The 25,382-nt window shown below is 44.5% G+C and overlaps 1 protein-coding gene across 6 annotated transcripts in view; it reads left to right on the top strand.

Moving 5' to 3' along the window:
- The window catches only part of GNG12 (G protein subunit gamma 12), a 127,856-nt gene that overhangs the window by 40,220 nt on the left and 62,254 nt on the right, over nucleotides 1-25,382 (top strand). For all 6 annotated transcript variants that reach the window (XM_082688077.1, XM_082688080.1, XM_082688079.1 and 3 more), the window contains exon 2: nucleotides 11,607-11,656. Coding sequence is in view for 2 of the 6 variants with exons in the window: in XM_082688076.1 (XP_082544202.1) it covers nucleotides 11,607-11,656 (50 nt within the window). In the remaining 4 variants the exon portion in view is untranslated. The remainder of the gene's footprint in view (nucleotides 1-11,606; nucleotides 11,657-25,382) is intronic.

The raw sequence follows: 25,382 nt of genomic DNA, 5'->3' as shown, positions 1-25,382 counted from the left end.
TCTCCACCCTGGTGCACTAAGCCATTTGCAGCCCTCCGTGTGCTGAGCTACTTGCTTCCAGTCTGGGGCATTTGTATGAGTTGTTTCCTTGCTCACACCTCCCTCCTTTGATCTTCTGGTTAACCCTGGTTGTCCTTCCCAGGTCAGCTTCAACACTGCTTCCTCCAGGAAGCCTTCCATGATCATCCCAGTCTGGGATACGTGCCCCTCCTGTGTGCCCTCGGAACTCCTTGTATTTATTACAGTTTGGTTACGTGCTGCTGGAGCTTTAGTTACCTAGTTGGTTGTTTAGGTGACTTACCATAGGCTCCTGGAGGAGAGAGCCTCAGTTTCGTTCTCTGTTGTGCCTGCAGGACCTTCCACATAGCCAGGCATGCTCCTGGGTTCAGAAGGGCTTGTAAGGGGTAGGATTGTGGAAGAATGCGCCACCTTCAGCTATAATTTGCTTTGACCTTGTTATGGCTCTGCCTGCCGCTGTCCTTTCAATCCTCCTTGGGAAACAGATTTTTCTCAAAAGAACCACATCCTCCCTGTCCAGGGACCATCCAGTTTAGTTAGGTTTCCATTCTCCCTGTAAGGCACTGAGCACATTATGAAAATACATACACACTAACCAGCCTGAACTGCCAAGGGTTACATAAACATCAGTGGGGAGACTTAGGAATGGAGCATGTCATGTAGGGTGGAGGCACACATTTTTTTGTGTATTTGTATATACGCAGAATAAAACTATTTCTACTGTGACACGTTTAAATGGGAAATCTTCCCCCTCAGTTCTGAAGATGTGGCGACTCGCAGGCCGCATAGTGAATTTTGGATGTTTCATTTTATAATTTGATCCAGATTATTTTTCTTTCTCCCTAGTGAACATTAATTGTTTCCTGTGAATTTTCCTGATACTAGGAAACAGATGTTCCATATTTTTATCTGCATTTTTCCCAAATGCTGAACCGGGACTTTTGTAGGGGTGTGTGTGTGTGTGTGTGTGTGTGTGTGTGTGTACACAGTGAATTTTTGAGGAATGAGCTATATCAGAATTTGCAAATAAAAGCATAGCAGATCTATCTACAGAATTATACAGATTTGTCCAAGGCTGCAAACATTGTTGGACATTCTGTTTAATGTAGTTTGGTATTGTTTAGCTAATGCAGACCTCTGGCCTAAGAATGCATTAGGACTGTCTCATGATAGTATGCTTGCCAAAATAAGGAGTGCATAGCAAAAGGCACATAGTTAATGCAGCCTTTAATGCTTTGATTTTTAACTATTTTTTTTAACCTTCTCTCTTAACTATAGAAAGTACTTCACCATCTCGCCATAAAATATTGAATGTGTGCCACCTCTGTGCAGAGCAGGGTCCTAAGCTCTTTGGAGATAGATATACTGTGGACCCTTGGAACCTTATCATCCAGTAGAAAAGGTGAAATGTATACCAAAATACCCATTATAAAAAGTAGAAAGTGATAAAGCAATTCAAGGAGAAGAGTGGTTTCACTGAGCCCAAGAAGGAGGGAATACTTGCAAGGAGTGCAATATTTATGCTAGGTTAAAAAAAAATAATAAAGCAACAGTTAATTTAGGTCTACATTATTTGGATTATTGTAACTGCATAAGGATGGTCTGCTATGTAAGGCATCATATTGGTGGCTTCTCTAAAAATGATACTAGCATTTCTTATAAGCCAGAGAAGACCAATACTACTTGGTATCATTTATATGTGGAATCAAAACCAAACCAAACAAATCAAACTCAGAGAAACAGTAGAAAAGTGGTTGCCAGGGGCTGGGGGGAAACAGGGAGAGGTTGGTAAAGACTTTCAGCTCTAAGATGAGGTCTGAGGAGCTATGTGGTGACTATAGTTGACAGCACTGTATTGTATCATTGAAATTTGCTAGAAAAGCAGAACTTGAATGTTCTCACCCCACCCCAAGAAAAAGGTAAATATGTGAGATGATGGGTGTGTTAATTAACTAAACGGTGGGAAGCTTTTTGTAATGTGCATCAGATCACCATGACATACACTTTAAGTATCATACAGCTTTCCTTGTTGTCAGTTACATCTCAAAAAGCTGAATAAAAAAAATGCCAGCCTTTCTGGAGAGCCTCTAACACAGCAGGTATGATTCTCTGATGCTTTGTATAAAGGCTTTTTAATAAGAAATGATTAGAATGGGTGCTTTGGGAAATCATTTTGCGCAAAAATACATCTCTTTATTTTGTTTCCTTTGGTTCTGAGAATGAAGGACCGAGTCTGGTCTCAGCCATCTCCAAGATTCGGTGACCCTGTTTAAGTCACCTGGCCTATGTGGGTCTCCGTTTTCTCTGGTTTACAGTAGGAATTATAGTAATCCTCAGCTCACTCCCTAGGTTGCCGTGAAAACCAGAGTGGGTGTAAATGAACATTTGAAAAGCAATCAAAAGCCAAGCATTTTGCCAAGAATCAATGTGATAGCTCATGAAGTTAATACAAGTTATGGCTTTTGCTTATTATTTATTAAAATGCTGTGCAGATGCAAATATGGTTACCCTTAAATTCAAAATACAGGGAATATATAGCAAATACAAATATTAACTCAATTATCATGTACTATGAAGAGAGCTCATTCAAATTCATAAGAAAAATATCAAGACACTACTATGTGAATAAGCAAAACATATAAACTTATTTTTCAAGGTCACCATTAATAAACAGAAAAAAAATGTTTCATTTTCACTAATTATCTTAGAAATACAAATTAAAACCACATGAGAAATACCCTTTTATGTATAAAATACCAAGGCCTCAGAAGTTCTCCATTATTTTGGTGCTGGTATTGTTGTATGCTCATAAAAGCCCTTTTAAAAACAAAATACTGTTAATTCTACTGTTAGGAATTTAGGGAAGCTGGGGACCTAAGTTGAAGGAATGAAAAAAGCTACAGCATGAAGATATCTAGTGTCACCTTATTTATAATAATAAAAACTGGCAACAACTTACATATTAAGTGCATTAGGGGAGTGACCTAATGCATTAGGACTTTTCGAAGTGAAGGACTATTACCAGGCTCCTTAAACAATCATTATGAATATGTGTAGAAACACAGAAAATAATAAAATGGAAGAATGAAAGAACAGTTGTCACGATGGAGTCTTTCCTAGTGGCATTGGGTCAGTGTTCTCCCTTCTTATTCTTATAGCAACTGTGTGCTAAAGGTATTTTTACACTTTAGAAAATCAAAGCTTAGAGGTAAATTTTTCAAGGACTTGGACCTGATCCGAGGAGGAGCCGACATACTAATCCAGATCTTCTGACTCCAAAGCTTTCCCAGGGTTTCCTACCAATAGCATGTAAACAACTGCCATAGTCAGGTAAAAATACGGGTGTCTGTGGAGGGTAACAGGCAAAAATAGGTAGCAGCCCTAGGATGGTGGGCATATGGGCCCAAAGATGCCTGCTGTCCTTTTAAACCTATCACTGGGGAAAACACACACACACACACACACACACACACACACAAAGTTAAAAAAATGCCAAAAAATGCCTCTGCCCTTTCAATAGAGAAGTCGGAAAAAATATGTTGAGTGTAACATTTCAGGTGTTTATTCTTGCTTTTTGTATGTTCTCATAGAGGTTGGCAAAATGGGAATTACATGTGTATTTTTAAATTTTCCTGCTAGCTTTGGCATAATCAGGCTACTCCCCCCTTCCCCTATTCTTTGCAAATTAGTTGAGGACACATACCAGCAGTTCCTTAATTAAAAACAAGATTTCAGATCTCTGGCTCTCTGGGGATTAAGGATAGCGAGCAGGTGGAACTTTCTCCCCAAGAACAGCCCAGACCAGCTCTTCTGGGCAGGAGCCAGTCTGAAGGTGGAGATAAATAGGGTGGCACCATTTGGTTAAAGTAGGCCAGTTCATCTGCTCAGGGTGTGCCCTTTCTTAGGACAGAAGCCCTTGCCTGGTGCAGGGGACATGTCGCCATTTTGGTTCCTACTGTCTTTCACCTTGGGGGCTCAACCCTTGATTCCTGATTCTTTGACATTACAGCGTTACTTTATAAAATCAGGAGCCATATAACTTATTTTATTTTATTTTATTTTTCTGGTGTTCCAAAATCCATTGTTTTTGCACCACACCCAGTGCTCCATGCAATACCTGCCCTCCTTAATACCCACCACCAGGCTCACCCAACCCCCCACACCTCTCCCTTCCAAAACCCTCAGTTTGTTTCTCACATAGTCTCTCATGGTTTGTCTAGCCCTCCCATTTCCCCCAATTCACTCTTCTTTTCCTTCTCCTAATGTCTTCCATGTTATTCCTTAAGTGAAACCATATGATACTTGTCTCTCTCTGCTTGACTTATTTCACTCAGCATAATCTCCAGTCCCATCCATGTTGATACAAAAGTTGGGTATTCATCCTTTCTGATGGCTGCATAACATTCCATTGTACATATGGACCCTATCTTCTTTATTCATTCATCTGTTGAAGGGCATCTTGGCTCTTTCCACAGTTTGGTGATTGTGGCCATTGCTGCTATGAACATTGGGGTAAAGATGGCCCTTCTTTTCACTACATCTGTACCTTTGGGGTAAATACCTAGTACTGCAATTGCAGGGTCATAGGGAAGCTCTATTTTTAATTTCTTAAGGAATCTCCACACTGTTTTCCAAAGTGGCTGCACCAGCTTGCCTTCCCACCACCAGTGTAAGAGGGTTTCCCTTTCTCCACATCCTCTCCAACACTTGTTGTTTACTGTCATGTTAATTTTGGCATTCTAACTGGTGTAAAGTGATATCACAATGTGGTTTTGATTTAAATTTCCTGGGTGGCTAATGATGATGAACATTTTTTCATGTGTCAGCCATTTGTATGTCTTCTTTGGAGAAGTGTCTGTTCATGTCTTCTGTCCATTTTTTGACGTGATTATCTGTTTATTGGATGTTGAATTTGAGAAATTCTTTATAGATCCTGGATATCAGCCCTTTGTCTGTAGTGACATTTGCAAATATCTTTCCCCATTCCGTGGGTTGCCTCTTTGTTTTGTTGGCTTTCCTTTGCTGTGCAGAAGCTTTTGATCTTGATGAAGTCCCAGAAGTTCATTTTTGCTTTTGTTTTCTTTGCCTTTGGAGACGTGTCTTGAAAGATGTTGCTGTGGCCAATGTTGAATAGGTTACTGCCTATGTTCTCCTCTAGGATTTTGATAGATTCGTGGCTCACATTGAGGTCTTTTATCCATTTCGAGTCTATCTTTGTGTATGGTGTAAGAGAATGGTCAAGTTTCATTCTTCTACATATAGCTGTCCAGTTTTTCCAGCACCATTTATTCAAGAGACTGTCTTTTTTCCACTGTGTATTTTTTCCTGCTTTGTTGAAGATTATTTGACCATAGAGTTGTGTGTCCATATCTGGACTGTCTACTCTGGTCTATGTGTCTGTTTTTGTGCCAGTACCATGCTGTCTTGGTAATCACAGCTTTGTAGTAATGCTTGAAATCAGGCAATGTGATGCCCCCAGCTTTGTTTCTTTTTCAACATTTCCTTAGCAATTCAGAGTCTTTTCTGGTTCCATACAAATTTTAGGATTGTTTGTTCCAGCACTTTGAAAAATGCTGGCAGAATTTTGATCAGGATCGCATTGAAAGTAAATCTTGCTCTGGGCAATATAGACATTTTAACAATGTTTATTCTCCCAATCCATGAATTCAGTAATGTGGCAGGATACTAAATCAATACGATTTCAATAAGAAATGAGTTGCTTTCTTATACACTAACAGTGAAATTAGAGTTCCATTTACTATAGCACCAAGAACCATAAGATACCTTGGAATAAACCCAACCAAAGAGGTAAAGGATCTATACTCAAGGAACTACAGAACACTCATGAAAGAAATTGAAGAAGACACAAAAAGATGGAAAACATCCCATGCCATGCATCTTCTAGTAATACAAATTTCTGTTCTAGACTCAAAACACTGGGTATATTTTCCTGTACCTTTGTGGAATATGTGCCTTTTACTCCTACAGTAGGGCCTTTTATATGCTTTGAAGGCCTTTTCTTTTTTTTTTTTTTTTTAAAGATTTATTTATTTGACAGAGAGAAATCACAAGTAGACAGAGAGGCAACCAGAGAGAGAGAGAGAGAGGGAAGCAAGCTCCCTGCTGAGCAGAGAGCTCGATGCGGGACCCGATCCCAGGACCCTGAGATCATGACCTGAGCTGAAGGCAGCGGCTTAATCCACTGAGCCACCCAGGTGCCCCTTTGAAGGCCTTTTCATTTGTATTTTGCCATTGGAGATAATATCCCGTCAGAATTTGCAAGTGAAATCATAACAGACCTGATTAGGGTACAGTGGAGATGTTTTGAGAGCTGCAAACATTATGATGTTTCTCAATATAGTTCATTCAGGGTCCCTTCCCATTTTATAGGTGAGGAAATGGAGGCACATGCTAGTTAAATGATTCGCTGGAAGTCACTGGTAGTGAAGACAGCTGGAAACCAGGCCTATAAATCTAATGTTTACCCCACTCTCCCACAGTGCTGATGTATGTATTTTCTACAGAATTAATGTAAGACTTGAAATAAATCTGATCAGATTCCAATGGCTGTTTAAGGTTAAAGATCTCCCATGGCTGTAATTTTGTATTTTATGATTGCAGTAAATGTTATAGTGGTGGAGGGAGTCTAGCGAGGTATTGTATGCATTTTAGACAATTCCTATTGAGTGGAACTTTATTTTTTTTAAAGATTTATTATTTGAGAGAGAGCGTATGTGTGAGTCCAAGGTGGGGCAGAGGGAGAAGCAACCCCCACCCCCGCCCTGAGCAGGGAGCTCCATGGTCCTCAGGGCTCCATCCCAGAACCCTGACACCATAACCTGAGAAGTCAGACACTTAACCAACTAAGCCACCCAGGCACCCTCGAATGGAGCTTTTTACAATGGTAGAAGTAATCTACACTGTGCTGTTCAGTACAGTAGCCCTTTCTTTGTCTACTTGGTTACTTGAAATATGGCTGGTGTGACTGGGGAAATGAGTTTTTAATTGTGCTTAATTTAAGTTTCAATTCCGACATGTGCTCGCAGCTGTTGTATTTAAGAGCAACAGTTCTGGACTTCTTAATGTTTTCTTGAGATTGCCACCTGAATATCTCAAAGTTAACAAGGGCAAATCAGAATTTGTTTCTTAAAATAAAGATTATTTTAGAGAGTGTGTATGTGAGTGGGGGAAAGGGGCAGAGGAAAGGGGCAGAGGGAGAGAATCTTCAAGCAGACTCCCCGCTGAGCAAGGAGCTCTAGGCAAGGCTCCATCCAGGACTCATGAGATCATGACCTGAGTAGAAACCAAGAGTCAGACGCCTAACGAACCGAGCCACCCAGGTGCCCTGGCCAAATCAGAATTCTGGACTTTCTTTCCTCCCACAAACTGTTTGTCCCTCAGAGAAGCTACCATTGACCCAGGTGCTTGAGCCAAAACCTTGGTGTCATCTAGACCCATTCCTCGCCCTCACCTCTCACATCCACTTCATCAGCAGGTCCTAATTAGTTTACTTCCAGAACCTATCCTGAATCCATTTACTTCTTTCCATCCCAACTGCTACAATCCTGTGCCAAGGTACCATCATATCTCACCTAAACACGTGAATGGCCTCGTAACCCGTCACCACTGATCCGTTCATCCACTGTCGCCTCTTTCCAGCTTGTCCATACAGCTGCCAGAGAGACACTTAAATTCTTCAGTAGACCCCATCACTCCATGGTTATATGGGAAATTTTATAGAACTTGTCACTGTTTGAAGTTATCTTCTTTGCATTTGCAAGGGACTTCTTTGCATATGTGTTTGTTTTCTGCCTCCGTCCTGGTGGGAGGGTCCCTGTATTCGGAACCTTGTTTACCTCTCTCACGGCTCTGTCTCCAGCAGTACAACCATGCCTGGCCCAGAATTTGCACTCCGTCAGCCTCTCAGTAACAATTACATTTATGTTTATTGTGGAAGAAGAGGAGCTAGGAAGAGTCAAAAGACTATCGGCTATTACTAATTTGGTTGTTAATAACTGAGATAATGCTGACGTCCATAAATATGGGACGTTGGTGGTGTCTTTTATGTTGCAGTAGGAAGGGTAGGTGTGATGGCTGATTGCCTTTATCTGCAAGTGGTAGGCTGGGCCATGGTCCCGATGCCACCTCTGACGTGTGCGACAAAGAGCTCTTTCTCTCCCTAGAGGTCTGTGTATGTCCCAGATCTTGAAACTTTTGTCTTTCCCACTGTTAAAGAAAGAGAGGAATGTCCTTCTCCAAGGCCACTTTTTATATTCCTCCGAGGAGAGTTTAGATAGTGCTGGAAAGAATCACATCATTGAATTGCAAGGTACAGAATGGCAAGGCAGGACTGGACAGCAAAAGGGGATTTGCAACATGAGACTTTTATTTAAAACAGTATTTGGAATATACTCATATTGAGTTACTTGAAACCAAATAAACCTTAAGAAGGAGGGCTTTGCGTCCTTTTTTTTTTTTTTTTTTTAACCTGAATATCCTATCTTTTAAAGGAAAGTATCTTTTCTGGGATTCCTTTATAATGGTCAGCCAAAGCTCTCAGGGGCATGTTATTACTTAGATCCTTGTGCAAAGTTAGGGGAGGCTAAAGAACTTGGTTGGAGGCTTGATTGAGTTGGCCACGATCTGAGTTTCCTCTGTTAAGGAGATGACCACCCGTCTGACTGGCTGGATTTAAAAGACGAAGTTAAAACTTGCTTTTTGCTTCAGTAAAGGACATATTTGGAGACTCTTTATCCCAGTGTGTCTTTATTCACAGTCTGGCTCTGCCACTTACAAGCTGGGTGACCTTAGAATGCTGACTTTTCTGTCTCAGTTTGCTTATCTACGAAATGGGATCATAAAAGAACCTACCTTATATGGTTACTGAGTAGATTAAAGGAACATGCAAAACACTTGGAACAGTGCCTGGCACACAACTCCTTAAAAACCAGCTTTAATTATTACCAGTAGTAGTAGTAGGAGGAGGAGGAGGAGGAGGAGGAGGAAGAGGAGGTATTTCTCAGTTGAACTGAGTGACCCCCGGCCATGACTACAGAGAGTTGTCCCTAAGTCAGCCAAAGGGGTTCACAAAGGCTTCCTAGGGAAGGTGACTTCTGAACTGAGACCTACAGATAGGCTGATAGAGTAGAGAAAAGGGTGTGTTTGACAGAACAGGATATGCAAAGGCACGGAGGAGTGAGTGAGCGGCATTTAGGGACCTGTAAACAGGTCTGTGTGACTCAAGGACAAGATCTCTGTGTGCTCAGGCACAAGACCACTGTGGCTTTTGAGTGTGCTGAAGAGGTTGGACTTCATCCTAGAACCCAGAGGAGGCCACTGAAGGACTTCCAGCAGGTTTGGGTTCAGCCTGCAAGAGCAGGTGGCAGCCTCCCGCACTAGCCTTAGCCCAAGTCCTGTGGATTCTAAACAGTGTCATTGACCCACCTTCTTTGCTACTGTTTGGGCATGGAGTTTACATGTGTGGATCTTGTTTTCCTCATTAGGTGTGATTTCTTTGGGGACCATGGATTAAATAAAAAGGATGTGTTTTCTGAATTTCTTCCTACTGGATTCATCCTCTCTTCCTCTCCACCCCTGTTAAGACAGATACAGAGGTGTCCAACTTGTAGACCCCTTTGAGAATCTGATGAAAGTGATGGACCCTTCACTCAGAAAAACCACGAAGACAAGATTTTTTGAAGACTGACACCCCTCCCCCCACCATTAACCCCATACTGCACTCCTAGGCCTAGGCGTGACCGCAGGCCTGTTTGTGGTGGTTTTGCTCTCACTCCATGTTGTTTTTATTTTAATTTGATAGCACAACCCATAACCCCTCCATCTGCCATCACTGCTATTATCTGACCATGTATCATGAGAGCAGCCTTGAATCACTTGGTGGTTATAATTAAAACTGAAAGCAATTACCTTATGTTGAGCCATTCACACTTAATTGAGAGTCCAGCGGCTAAGGACACGAGTCTGGAGGCAGACTACCTGGATCAGAATCCCAGCTCTGATGGGCGTGTGTGTGGTGCAGTCAGTTGAGTGCTCAGCTCTTGGTTTTGGCTCAGGTGGTGATCTGAGGGGTCATGGGATCAAGCCCCACATCAGACTCTGTGCTCAGTAGGGAGTCTGCCTGAGATTCTCACCCTCTCCTCTGCCCCCAGCTCCATACTCATGTGCTTTCTCCCTCTCTTGGGTAAATAAATTCTTAAAAAAACAAAAAAACAAAAAAACCTTTGTATATTAAAAAAAAAAAAGAAAGAAAGAAAGAAAGAAAGAATCCGGGTGCCCGGGTGGCTCAGTCATTAAGCGTCTGCCTTTGGCTCAGATCATGAACCCAGGATCCTGGGATCGAGCCTGTCATTGGGCTCCCTGCTCAGCAGGAAGCCTGCTTCTCCCTATCCCTCTGCTGCTCCCCTGCTTGTGTTCCCTCTCTCGCTCTGTCTCTCTCTGTCAAATAAATAAATAAAATCTTAAAAAAAAAAAAAAAGAATCTCCACTGGCTGTCACATCTTAAAACCTTGAGTAAGTTACTTAACCTCTCCATGCCTCAGTTTCCTCATTACAAAATGGGAATGATAATACACTTACCTCATAAAGTTATTGTGAGGATTAATTGAAGTAGTTCCCAAGAATAATTCCTGGCACTAGTAAGTGCTATATAAATATTTGCTATTATTATGTGATTGTTTCTAGTAAAATGACATCATGAATGGGGTAATGATGGATTACTAGGAACAGGAAAATAGATGAATAAAATCTCCGTATGCACTGGACTGACTTTGCCAGTACCTGCGAAGGCCAAGATTGGATTCCTTCGGTGTCTGGTGTGGCTGCCAGCCAACATGGCCATTGACTACTTGAAATATGGCTAGTCTGGGTTGTGAGATGCTGGATCTTGAAGATTGTGTATGAAAAAAAGCATGTGAAATGTCTCATTAGTGATTTTTCTGTTCTTTATATGTTGAAATGATAATTTTCTGAATCAATCCATCTAAACATATTAAAATTACATCCACTTCTTTTTGCCTTTTCAACGTGACTGCTCAAAAATATAAAATTGTATCTGTGGCTCATGGTCTAGTACTGTTGAGCAGCACTGCCTTAGGCTCCCCTTACTGATAAAACAAGAACTGGGGGTTATTTGTGATCAGGTGGCCACTATCAGGAAGCCTTGTATCCTCTTCCCATTGGTCTTCAGGTTGTGCTAGACCATCCGTCTTTTCACGGGTTCCATAAAGGGAGCCATGGCTTGGTCCCAGCAGGAGTGCTGAGGGACCAAGGCAAGAACAACAACCAAGGAGGCTTCCTCTGACTTGGAGAGGTTTGGACGAGAACACTACCGTTTATAGTACTGTCTTCAGACTTCCAGCACTCTCTGAAGTAAATGAGAGTGCTCTCTATTCAGGAAGTTGAAATACGTAGGCAAAAATCTTTCCCTATTCCATCAGAAGCCAGAAAAAGCTTGGCTAATCTTTAACTAAAAGAATAAATATGCAACATCATGGCGGTCCCTTGGGACCAAAAGCACACCCTTCCTGAGTGTGATTTACTTACAGAGTGTTTGCTTAATTCTATTTCAGATTCATTCCACCTCTTACAACCTGAAAACGGGCCCCAGGAAGTCTTACTGGTAAGTTCTCTTTTAGTTTTAAAACAATGTGACTGTTTGACATTATTTTTGAAATGATGTTTCATGCTTCTAAGTTAGATACATCCCTACCAGTGCTATGATTAGATGATGTCTGTTTAGTCACACTTTTTTTTTTCCTCTCTGAAATGATTTAAGATGTCTCCAAGCCTTTAAAAAAAAAAAAAAAAATCCATGTTCCTTTGCTAAGAACATGGTCGGGGAAAAGATCTATGATTACATGCCAATACTATTAAAATAAAACTTTTTCGTGTTCTTGCAGTGAAACTATTTCCAGGCCCCTGTTGATGGTCTGCTTGTGTCAGGCAGTATCCAAAACAACAAAGTGTTATTTCAGCCAAGGAATTCAGACAGTGCCTTGCAGTGTGTTGTAATGAAAATTGGCTCATAGCTATAATGTATTAGCTTTCTTCTTGCTGTAATTTTCCTCTCCTCTCTCTTTGAACCTAAATGTGATTGTTGGGACATAATAGTTATGCAGTGGCAGAAAACTGACTTTAGAGTTAGGAAAATAATATACTTTTTAAGTATGAAAATTATATACTTTTTAAGTGTGAAAATTTCTGGGGCTTCGTGTAGCATCACTGCCTCATGCTGAAGCGATACCATCATTTGCAGTGTGTAGCAGTTAGCTCTTGCTGCATAAAGAATCACCCCCAAACACACTATCAGAGATCTGAGCCAAAATTTCCCGATTCAAAATAACAATCATGTCTTTATGCTACAATGTTGTGGATTGGTAGTTCGAGCTGGGCTCTGTGTTATGATTCTTCTGATTTCTGCTGGGACCACTCCTGTCTCTCCAGTCAGCTTCAGGTCCAGGTCAGTTAGGCCTTGTTTCTGAGAGTCACCTGGCTGGTAGCAGATGACAATGACTCTAAGATGTGTGTCTCACCGTCCTTCAGGCTACCCTGAGCATCTCTCATGCAGTTGGGCAGGTACCAACTGTAAACAGGAGTGTCTGGAGCCTGAGGCTCAGATTTGGCACGACGTTGCTTCCATCACGTTCTGTCGGCTAACACGAGCTATGTGGCCAGGCTGGATTCAAGAGGCGACAGATACAAAGTTAGCTCCTTAGTAGAGGAGCTGCCAAATTGCACTGTGGGAAACCCAGATACAGGGAGGGGAAGGACTGTGGCCACATTTGTGGTCCTGTCCTGCAGTGTTTTTGAGTCACGTGAAAAAAGAAGGGCATGGAGTGAGGTCTCAGATCCATAGCCATCCCGTAGCCCATCGCCCTCTCCCCCCATCGTGATTGCCGGGCCCTGGCACCGCCACCTGGCATCTCCCTTGAGCAGACTCCGAGGTGGTCTTGCCAGTGCCAGGAGGCCCAAGCTCCAACCCTCCTCCGTTCGCCGCCACCACACGGTCATCCTTCGGCTCATCCCTCAGGCTTTCGCGCTTTTGTCAGCGTCTCAAATCGTCCACAGCACCGGCCTTGACTCTTCTCTCTGGCTTCTCCACATCCTTCCTCTGGCCTGACCCTCTCTCACTCACCTCCCACTACTCCTTTTATTCCAGTCAGACTGGTCCATTACCATTTTTCTTAAGGATACCTCCTGCTGCTCACCCCTTCCCTCCTTGGAAACCCTCTGCATTCTGCAGGACCCACTAGAATTTTCCCTTCTCTGTGATCGGGTCTTCCCTGCCTGTGTGTGCTGTCTGAGACCTGCCCTGTTCTGAACTGCTTCAAAGCCAAACACTGTTGTGCGGTTCACTCTCCTCACCTTGGCCTGTCTGCCTTGTCCGGTGCTCTGTCAGGGCTCCCTTTGAACCTGAATGTGATTGTGGGGAGGGAACAGTTACGTAGTGGTAGAAAACTGACTTTACAGAGCAGACGGCTACCCAGGCCTACCTCGAGGGACCCCGCACAGATGGCTGAGAGGGTTGCAGATGCTTAGACCACCAGGAGGCAGCACGGACCCTGTGCTTGGTTGTCCCTCAGCAGATCATCAGGGTCTCATGAGGCACCTGTTAAAATACAAGCTCACAGCCCCTTCCCCTGGGCCATCCCAATTTATTAGGTCTGGGGTGGACCCCTGGAATCTTTAAGTGCTCAGATGATTCTCATGTCATTGCTATGCAGTTGGTAACCACTCATTATGGAAAGAATAAGACATTTATAGGAGACCTGGTTGGAGCCTTGACCCTTCTGCTTCTGCACTCAATCTAGCTGAGCTCCAGTTTCTCCATCTGTAAAATGAGAATAATGTTTAACTTAATGGCCTACCAAGAAGATTTAGAAGGATGATGTATGTGCAAGAGATTTGTGAACCATAAAAGATAATGAAAATGCATTATGGATTATGGATTTGTGGCTGGCCACTGTGCAGAAAGGGCCAGTGACCTTCACGGTGGTGGTCCTGGAGGTGAAAGAGGAATAGGTAGGGAGTCTTCAAAGGGTAGTCATGGTGGGAGCAGTAACAACAACAGTAGTCATCGTTGGTATGTTTTTGAGTGCTGACTCTACGCTAGGCACTGTGCTAACACTTTACATAGAATTCTTTGAGATTTACAAGAAGATTCTCCTCCATTGAGTTGCATCTCTATCATCATTCCAGCCTACTCCACCATTAGTGACTGAGTCCTTTGGGTTTTTACCTTCTTCAGAAAACCTGGTTAAAATGTCCTCATCCCTGTGAGAAGGAATGCTACCAACCATGGACAACCTGTCATTGTTCAGTACAAGGTCCTGTAGAAGTGTGAACTACTCGATTTGATGGGAGGAGATGGAAAAGGGAAGCAAGCAGTAGGCCTAAAGAGAAAGTAGGTGTGGGATGCACCGGAACGGGCCAGAGAGCACCAGCTGCCCGAGGAAGGACAGGGTGGCGGGAGCTATGCAGGCATGAGGGCGGGAAGTGAGGGGGGATGACCAAGCCATGTGCTGACAGTTAGGCTCAGGGCTGTTCGTGGTCCAAGGCCACCACCTTCTTGGCCTGCTCACCGGGGGTTGCCCCGTAAGAGCTGCCCCAACTGGCCGCCTTTGTAAAACCATCTTCCTTTCACTGTCCCATTTGTTTTACAGTGTTTTGATTGCTGATGCTCTAATACACTTGCTTGTCTCCTTTCAAAGAGCTTTGAGGTGGCTTTTATTTTGTTTTATTTTATTTATTTATGTTTGGTGCAAAAATACATTTTTATTTTTTAAAAGATTTTATTTATCTAATTGAGAGTGGGAGGTGGGGAAGAGAATCCGAAGCAGACTCTGCACGAACACAAATCCTGGCATGTAGGTCGATCCCACAGGCGCGAGATTGAGCCAGAACCGAGAGTCAGACACTTAACTGACTAAGCCACCCAGGTGCCCTGAGGTGGCATTTATTTTATTTTTATTTATTTATTTTTTAAAGATTTTATTTATTTGACAGACAGAGATCACAAATAGGCAGAGAGGAAGGCAGGGACAGAGAGAGGGGGAAGCAGGCTCCCCGCTGAGCAGAGAGCCTGATGTGGGACTCGATCCCAGGACCCTGAGATCATGACCTGAGCTGTAGGCAAAGGCTTTAACCCACTGAGCCACCCAGGTGTCCCCCGAGGTGGCTTTTAAATACACATATAATATAATGGGACCTACAAAAATAAGGAAGGCAGGAAATTTGTAGGGGAAAGAAATGTAGGGGAAATTTTAGATAAGGTTGGGCCCCCTGTGCGGAAGTGAGAGCCCATACATGAGCTGTGAGGTCCCCCAGTCTTGCCTTGGAGCTTCTGGGTGGTCATTCCCAGAAAGAACCCATGCTCAGGTGACAGTGCAGAGTGGCAGGAGGATGCAGGCATGCTAGTTACTCGGAGGAGGTTATGACTTAGAGTAATTTCTCCACAGTGCTCACAAAGAGGAGACCGCATAAGGTTGTGAACCACATCCCCGTAACAAATAGAATAGTGAGGGCTATCCTGGGTATAGGTAAATGATGTAACCCCCCGGGTGAAGTCCAAGAAAAGCCCTTCCTGTCCAGGTGTGCACTTAATCCAAGGAAAAACTCTAATGGTTTCAGCTGGAATCTCTAAATACATGTATTTGTGCCCCACCCCCACCCCATATCAGACTTCACAGATTGTCCCGGTTCTTTTTTTTTTTTTTTAAGATTTTATTTATTTATTTGTCAGAGAGAGAGAGAGAGAGCAAGAGCGAGCACAGGCAGAGAGGCAGGCAGAGGCAGAGGGAGAAGCAGGCTCCCTGCGGAGCAAGGAGCCCGATGCGGGACTGGATCCCAGGACGCTGGGATCATGACCTGAGCCAAAGGCAGCCGCTTAACCAACTGAGCCACCCAGGTGTCCCTGTCCCGGTTCTTGATGCTAAGCCTGGGCATCTGGCTGTGGACCAAATTTGGCACAGGAGTTGAAAGTGACTTAACATCCCTGTTCTTTTTTTTTTTTTTTAATTTTATTCATCATTTATTTGACAGAGAGAGATCACAAGTATGCAGAGAGGCAGGCAGAGAGAAAGAGGAGGAAGCAGGCTCCCTGCCTAGCAGAGAGCCCGATGCGGGACTTGATCCCAGGACCCTGAGATCATGACCTGAGCCGAAGGCAGTGGCTTAACCCACTGAGCCACCCAGGCGCCCCTACCATCCCTGTTCTAAAAGAATAATAAACAGCTTTTGAAAGGACTCCGTGAATATTATTTCTCCCCAGTCTCAAATCCTCACACCCTAACTCGATCTGCAGAGTGGCTTTGGGCTCCAGAGAAATTGCATCGACCGTGTCCATTGTGACCTGTTCATCCTCTTTCCTTGCTCCACAAGTGTGTCTCCTTCTGCTTTGAGCCCCCTGGCTCTAGGTCACTTCTGATACTGGAATGTTCAGGTGAGAACCGGGGCAGTTGGAGAATCTCACGGGAATAGGATTAGCAGCCTGTAAGTATTTGCTTGCTGTTAACAAGCGATAACCTGGGCTAGCCTGGGTGACTGTTGTGTGCTTCTGGGACTTTCTTCTTCAGGACAGAAACTTTGATATTTATTGCAAGAAGTAGGGCCTGGTTGGTGGCAGCACTGGAGGAAGAACTGTCAGGGGCAGAACATCATGTAAAAGTAAGGCTAAGCCTAGACTTTTTGTAGGAATATTGCAGGATGAAACCCTTTAATTCAGTAGGGATCATTGTCAGAGAGCAGCCTAGATTTCCACAAGTACTACCAATGAATGGGAACTTCCTTTTGGGCTTTATTTTCATTTAGGCCAGGCTTATTTGTTATTTTATCATTGTTGTTATTTGTGATTGTTGTTATTTTGTGTGCAAGTATCAGAAATCCAATTTAAACTAGTTTCTTGACTTACATGAATAGGATATCTGTACTGAAATGGACTTCAGGTAGAGCTGTATCCAGGAGTTCAAAAGATATCATCAAGCCCATTATCTTTCACTCCCTCCATCTTTTTTTTTTTTTTAAGATTTTATTTGTTTATTTGACAGAGATCACAAGTAGGCAGAGCAGCAGGCAGAGAGAGAGGTGAAAGCAGGCTCCCTGCTGAGCAGAGAGCCCGATGTGGGGCTCGATCCCAGGATTTGAGATCATGACCTGAGCTGAAGGCAGAGGCTTAACCCACTGAGTCACACAGGTGCCCCACTCCCTCCAACTTTTGGCTTAGCTCAGTGCTGTCAGCCTCATTCACAGGCAAACTCTTCCCATACCATGGTGCCAGAGGTAGCCATCAGTGTTATATGGCCATCGTCCTCACAGCTGTGGATCTGAGTGAAAAGAGACTGCCTTTCTTGCCATCATTCTCTCAATGCCAAGGAGGAATCTTAGCTGGCCCAGTTTGGATTCCCTTCCTGAATCAACTTGGCCAGAAGTACACAGAAGACAGTAAGCCGTATCTGGCCAGGTTTTGTTCATAGGGCCTTGAGAGAGGTTGAATCCCACCAGAATCCCATAGAATGGGGTCCCTACAAAAGAAGGAAGAATTTAGTTTACAGAAGAGGGGAAGTAAGAGAATGCTGAGCAGATAAAACTTTTGGGTACCAGAGTCCACTGATTTAGAAATTCTGCATCAGGGGATCCACTGAACTGGGAAGGTTTAAAATTAGATTTAGCTTCCGTTACTTTGACTGTCTATTCCAGAGTAGGTATCATGATCAAGACTAGCAACAACGAGCATATGGAGAGATGAAGGATGGGTGACCCCGCTGTGATTAGGTAGGCAGTTTTGGGGCTATAGATCTCCTGTTGTATCCCCAGAATCTAGAAGAGTGACTGTTAACCTGGAGACAGGAAATGGGCTCTTCTGTAATCCATTGAATGAATCAGTGAATGGGCTTCTCTAATTATTTGCAAAATTGTGTGTATGTACTTTTTCTTTTCTTTTCTTTTCTTTTTTACTGCTTTTTCCCCTCATTGTTACTTAAATTGTTTCAGATTTGGCCAGTTTAATCTTGTGCATTTGTTTCTTGGCTTGGCTCAGCTAATAAAGTTTAGTGTCCATGATACATATAGTTCCCTACGGAAGGGACACGGTGATATCAGTGGCTGAGTATGTTTCATTAAATTGCATGTTGAGGTTTTTAGGCATATGTAAACCTTTTACAGTCCCAGTTGCCAGTTACCAAAATGCTGACTGTGGTGCGAGGCTCTGTGCTAAGTGCTTTACCTGCATTATCTGAACCACTTATTTCTACCCAGGACTATACTTCTGCGAACCTCGGGTCTGTTACAGAAGCACCGACTAGAACCAGCTCCTCCTGGCTGCCTCTCTGAGAACACGGGATACAAACTCGGTGTTTTTCCTCTTCCCCACATCAGCTGCTGTGGGTCTTCCTCTCCCCATCTTTCCACCCACAGGTGATAGAGTCATAGAATCCCAGAGTTGGAAGAGACTGCTCAGATCATGCTGTTGAGTGGTTTTCAAGCCCTGCCCTTTGGTTTTCTAGTTTCGGGACTCGCAGGAGGGAAGGCTGGGCAGGACCCAAGCTCCTACCCTGCTTCAGCCACCAGTGTCTGCTGAAAATCACTCATCTGTGACAGTAAGAAGGGTTCGGGATTAGATGTCAGACTTGAGGTTGAATCCAGGCTACTGCTTTACCTACCTACCTGTGTGACTCTGGGAATGTTGCCTGACTTCTCTGAGCTGTAGTTTCCTTAGCTGTCCAAGGGGATACTAACAGCTGCCTCGTGGAGTTGTTAGGGGGACTGAATGAGATAATATCTGTAAAGCCCTTGGTCTCATGCCTGGCACATAATCTGTGCTTAGCGAAGATTAACTGTAACTACTACATTGCACACGTGGCATGAGACCTAATTAAGGCACATCTGTATTTTTTTTTAAGTTATTTATTTATTTAGAGCAAGCGTGAGCTGGGGGAGGGGCAGAAGGAAAGACAGAGGGAGAGACTGAATCTCAAGCTGACTCTGCGTGGAGCCTGACCTGTGGCTCAATCTCGCAACCCTGAGATCATGACCTGAGCTGAGTCAAGAGTCAGGAGCTCAACCAGCTGAGCCCCCAGTCACCTCCAGCTTTATTGTCTCCTGCTGTTCCTTTAAAGTTTATTCTGTGAGATGTGTCTTTCCCCCATTTTCTTTTAAAAACTTGATCAAGCTGAGATGCCTGAGTGGAAGTGAAGATTCTGCCTTCAGCTCAGGTCATGATTGAGTCCCACATTGGGGACTTGCTTGCTCAGCGGGGAGCCTGCTTCTCCCTCTGCCTGCAGTTCCCCCTGCTTGTGCTCTTTTTCTGACAAATAAATATATAAAATCTTTAAACAAACAAACAAACAAACTTGATCAAGCCTATGATGCTTTCCTCATGATTCTTAGGAATCTAAGAAGTCCTCGTAGATATGACACCAAGGAATCTAAGAAGTCCTGCCGCCCCTTTACGTAACACATACACATTTGTTCTGGTCTAAACGCTTTATAAATGCTCAGTCTGGCCTATAAACAGTCAGTATTCACTCTAAGAGAAGACTTCCCCCCCATCTTGCCAGTATAGGTCTCCCCGTCTTCCAGCTGCCCACGGCATCAGGCCTCCCCAGGTGACAGAGGGGGAGGAAAAGAGGAAGGTTCTTACCTGACTGCTACCATCCTGCCTGGCAGTGGGTGCTCTGAGCCTCGCTGATGGGTAAATGGACTCTCTCTCTCTCCTGGCTGCATCTGTGGCTTTCTCAAGGACTCCCTCCTCGAACTTTCCTTCTGGATCTCCCAACACTCATGCAGTGTGTCTCCTGCCGGCTGTGGCCATCAGCCAGCCGCTTCTGGTTTCCATCTGTGTTCTCCCATCCTCAGGCTGAATGAAGCCTGTTGGGTTGAACCTGTTTTAAGGAGACCAAGGCTGGCATTCCTAGAGCCCAGAGTTCACACTACTTCACACCCCCGCCGCCTTCCCCCAGAGGAGGGAGAGCAGCCACTTTCCCTGACACAGCCTTCTGTTCTGCCACCGGAGGCCTCTTTAGTGTCTTCCTCACATTTTTGCCTTCAACAGGAATTGCATACCAGTCCCCAGACTATAGAGACCCATTTCAAGCCTTCCAGTTGCCTTCGAAACCCTTTTCTCGAGGCTTGAAATGAAAGGGCAGCTCCTTCCACCCCAGCCATCCTGGGACGGGGTAGGAACCAGAGCACTTTAGAGGAATCTGCCTAACAAAATCCTCCGTCACTTTCCACTGCCCTGAACCTGTTTATATATCCTCCGTATGGATCTTTGAGCCAGCTAGGTCAACTTCTTAGGAATTTCCACATAATGGTCTGGCCCCATGCTTTGGAATTTCCCATCTGTTGAGTCTTGATGCTGGAGTGGAAACTTCCACTTTAGCATCTTGTTAGATTAACTCTTAACCTCTGGCTAATACAACGAACTCCTCTCTAACACCCCTAAAAGCAGCCCTTCATCCTGTGCTTGAAACCTGGGCAAGCATGGGGAGCTCCCTACCTCCTTCTTTCCCTCCCAAATGTCTTATTCCGATTGTCAGATAACTTGTTGCTGCTGGGAAGGTGTTGCTTCTACAAAGCTACATTCCCTTTAATGGGGTCAGGTGTGTGTGTGTGTGTGTGTGTGTGTGTGTGTGTGTGTGTACCCCAGACTGAGAGAATCTGCTTGGGTGGCAGATTTCGGGGGAGGCGGGGCTTCCATGGACACCCTGCCTCTAAGACCCAGGGAAGCCTTTGACCTTGCTTTTCCCTACCATGGTTTTCCCAACCATGGCACCGAAGTGCACTTGATATAACCCCAAGAGAAAGCTAGCATTTGGAAACTCCATGCTTAACCACTATTTCTCATGCTCATGACCCTAACATAGTTTCTTTTGTTCTGAGGGCTGATTTGCCATGCTTCGGGGGGATTTTTAATCAAGGCTCCATCCGTAGTTTATGAACTCTGAAAAATCAAGGCTTTTGGAATGTGCTCTGCAAGAACCACCCTCACCCCCCTGCTTTTTTGCAGTTTTTCTTTTGGCTTGAGCATCCTCAAGGGGTCTTCAGCTTTTCCTGCCTTCTCTGGTCCCAGCCCTGGGAACCTGGCCTCTGTGCTGAGGTGCCCTCCTTTGTCATGTGCAGGCTGGCGGGGCAGCTGTGGTGGGAAGTGGGTCACCCTGCATTTGGGTCCCCCACACCCTGGTAAAGGCAGAGTCCTGGATGAGCAAGTGACACGTGCTAGCAAGGCACTTGAGTCAGAGTTGGAGTCTCTTTGGGGCCGATGGTCTAAGAATGTATTAAATGCATTTTGGGCGATCCCATCACTGGATCAGTTTCCCTGGCAGGACTCAACATTGTGTATCCAGATGTGAACGTGGCTCATGTCCTCATGTTATCTTTGCTGGCTGTTTATGAAGATGGTAGGATGTCGCTAACCCCCTCCTCCATTCCCCCCTTCTGTCCCTTCCTCATGCTCCGGATGATGTGGGAGCCAGGGGCTGTGAGGGGAGAATTGCACGCCCCTACCGCTGCTCACCTGTGTTCTTCTCTTGGCCTAAAAGAATGTAGTATTTTCCATTTGGCCATTCAAATATCTAGATGTATGAAATAGCTAATAGGCTCCTAACTAGAACATTCTTTCTGTTTGTACACACTTTATACCCGGGAGGTGCATAGCATAGGCGGATAGACCAGAGTTCAGACTTTTCCTTAGCTGAGATAAGTTGGGCAGAGTCTCTGAGCCTCCATTTCCCCATTTGTTCAATGAAGGGTAGTGCCAGGTGCCTCGTAAGCTAGCTGGATTAAGGGGAGGCAGTCATGTAATGAATTCAGCACAGAGGCCTGTCTCATAGGTCCAAGAAGTAGTAGCTGTTATCATTGTTTGCTTTTGACTGTTGAAATGATTTCTTAAATAACCTTGTAGACTTGTGAAAAGTAGCCCAATTCTTTAGCAGTTGTTGTTTTTTTTTTTTTAATCAAATAGCAATTTGTGAAAAAATCAAAATGCGTGCAACTACCTGCTTTTAAAAAGTATCTTGTAAAGCTCCTTCATTCTTTGTAGTGTACAAAGTGACTTTTGGTGCAGACGCAGCATGGCTCAAGGGCTGGGTAAGAGTACAGCTCAGCCTGCCCAGCCTCAAATCCACCTCTGAGCACCTTGGACAAGTCATTTACTCTTAAAGCCTCGATTTCTGCATTAACACGGTGAGGTTAATCCTGCACGGGGTTATTGACAGAATTAAGTGAAATCATCCCTATGAATTGTGTAGCACAGTCTGGGCACCCAGTAAACACCCAAATAAACACCAAATAATTCTCTTCCCATCACGATACCATCTTCATTTTACAGGTGAGAATTTGTAGAACATTTTCCTTGCGACAAATGGCTTCATGAAGACACTTTTCTATGTAAGAAGTTGTTCTCACTGTTCTGTTCAAGAAAGAACAAGAACATTCAGGAGTGGGTTTGCTTATAAATACCAATCTGTAGCATATACGAAAGCAGGCTCCATTAACTAAACAACTTGCCATCTCTTTAGGCCTCCTCTCATTTCCTTGTAAAGATTTGGCTAAGCGGTTTTGCCACTAGACTGGGAGAAATTTATATATTATTTTTACAAGGACTGTGCAAATATGCAAACATAGCTAGATTTGGCTAGGTGCTCTAAATTCAGATCAGTTTATTTTGTTCTCTTTAAGTCTGGCAGAGTTGGCACCTTCGTGGAGCCCAAGGAGCTCTTAAAAGGAGACATGACCTTCCCATCAGGAGGAGGGGGAGAAGGCCAAGTCTGAGGTGACAGGATGACTGAACATGGGGGCAGAGTCTTGGTCAGGCATGGGGGACAAGCTGGTTTGTGGCAGAGCTCATATTCCCAATGAAGGAGCTTCGTTCTCTCTGCCAGGACTGTGCTGGGGTGCCCCTGAGCACTTCTTTCCTAGGATCCTCCTTGGGTGACGGGCACTTCTGGGGCAGTAGAGCTCCTCCAGGCTTCTGGGGTCTTTACCAGGTGCCCACCCTGTGCCAGACCCAGGATCTGTATAGAAGGCAGCAGCATCATCCTTTGTGGGACTGGTTTTGAGGTCTGTGTAACTTATGCCTGGACATCTGTGGTGAATGAATTGCCCATCTGAGCAGGAAACCCACTCTAACATTGGGTGAGACTTACTCACCTCTGCAAGCAGTTCAGGAGTGCTCTTTCTTTACACAGGAGCTGGAAGCCTGGCCAGTGAGCCAGAGAAAAGGGAAGTGCTTGAGCCTCAAGGAGGGGAACTGGTAGAGGGGAGGCAGCCAGGCCACTTCCACTGGTCGGTCAGAAGGTGTTTACCGTGCACCTGCGACGGTGTGCCTGGGGCAGCATGAAGAGGGAGCAGAACCCAAGGGGACACTTTCAGCCAGCACTGGCCACTTGCAGTCTTTCTTTCCCAGCCCCTGAGTCTACTCCCTGAGGTGGAAACTGAGCCCCGACACCTGGATGGCTCAGTTGGTTAAATGTCTGCCTTCGACTCAGATCACGATCCCAGGGTTCTGAGATCGAGTCTTTTGTAGGTCTCCTTGTTCAGCAGGGAGCCTGTTTCTCCCTCTGCCTACCACTCCCCCCACTGGTGCTCTCTCCTCTCTCACAAATAAAATCTTTAAAAAAAGCTGAGAAGAAGAAGAAGAAAAAGAAACGGAGTCACCTGACCTTAAAAATACCCACTGCCATTTTGTACACAAGGCTTACGGAAGCCTGATTGGCAACACACTCTTCAGCCGCCATGGTGATCAGGGAGCGCATGGTGGTTATGATGCTCAAGCTTCAGGGCCCTTCCCCTCTAAGGACCCCCTCTGATGCCCTATGGCTAATGGGCCAGCACTAATTTTATATTCTTCTAATAAGAAACCCCCAAATTATATAAGGCTCAGGATGCACACAAACTAGGTCTGTTCCTAGGCCAGGGAGGACTGGCACACACACTCCAGGTCTTTCTCTCTACCCTGTCATGCTGTTACCTACCGAGACACTAAAATTCCAGTTTGTCCCAGCGTTGAGTACAGATTTTGCCCCTGTGTGTGTCCTCTTCTGCGCCATTACCTGAGTTCCTCCTGGGAGCATCTAACCCTTTTAGGGAAGGGGACGAAGGCCCAGTGAGGAATTGCTATCTGGGCTTGTTGGTTCGGGGCCAGCACTCACCCTCGGGAGGAGGAAAGGACCCACTATTCCTGCAGGAAGGCAGGGCAGGGGCTCCCAGACCTCCTGCCATTTCTGTGGTTGTTCTGAAGGAGGCCTTGCAAAGGAGCTGGGTAGGAAGCAATCCTGTGTAAGGCATCAGCTGGCCATAGTAGGCCTAGTGGAAAATTCTCCTTAAAAGAAAAAAAAGTAATATCCTCGAAACTGTATCAGTGTTGGCAAAACCATCACCCTGATCTCTAGTTTTAGGAGAAGAGGCCTGCCGGCCTCAGGGACTGCGTTGATAAAGTGTTCCTGCCCACTGCCCTTAAGTCTCTTCCCTCCTGTTGCACCAAAGGGCTGGAATGCTTTGCTAATCAGTCCGAATTCAATGTATCGAAAACAGATGAGAAGAGGGGAAATGGCCCTTTTTGTACTTGAATATATTCCTAGTGCTATGCGCAAAAATCCAAGTTTGAAAGGCAGTGCCTTTTCCAGTGAAATGCTGGCCAACTTCGCCCCCTGGAGGAGAACTAGAGAATTGTTGAAAAAGAGCCATTGAAGTGGGGCCTAAGGCATCCTCCTTGTTCTGACTGATAATCTGTAAAGAAATTGTCAGCCTGTGATGAGTCAGGATAGGGGGCCTGGTCTGTAAGACTTTTTTTTTTTTTTTCTTTTTTTTTGGTTGTTCTTTTCTTTTCTTTTTCCTTGAAACAAGTATTCTTAACTTAGATTTAAATGCTTGTTTAATGTTTGTAAAGAAAAAGGTTAAAATGCTACCAGGTTTAAGGCTCACACCTATTAAACCACGGTGGATTTTTTTTTTTTTTGCCAGATCTCTCCACCAATGCTAATTATGGAAAATTACTACCAGTATTGAGTCTCCTTTTAGTCCTCGAAGTTATGGTAGAGACAAAAACAATCGGAAAACAGAAAATTTCAGCCACCAACTGGATACATATGAATGATCCTAACTTACAAACTTTAGCTTACCATTGCCCACACTGGACTCTTTTGAGTTCTTCCTGCTAGTTTAAACTACTTGCCTTAGTTCATTCACCCTTGCTACTGACACCTGCCAGACAGTCGCTTTCTGTCACAATTAGGCGAACTAGGTAATACTTCTTTCAATACGACTTTCTGTGCTTTTTGTATATTTTTAAAACCAAGATGCGGGGCACCTGGATGGCTCAGTGGGTTAAAGCCTCTGTCTTTGGCTCAGGT

The sequence above is a fragment of the Mustela nivalis genome (assembly GCF_964662115.1).
Source record: "Mustela nivalis genome assembly, chromosome: 10".
Lineage (NCBI taxonomy): Eukaryota > Metazoa > Chordata > Mammalia > Carnivora > Mustelidae > Mustela > Mustela nivalis.
Note: the sequence above shows the minus strand (reverse complement) of the source record. Positions and strands in the feature narration are given on the sequence as shown.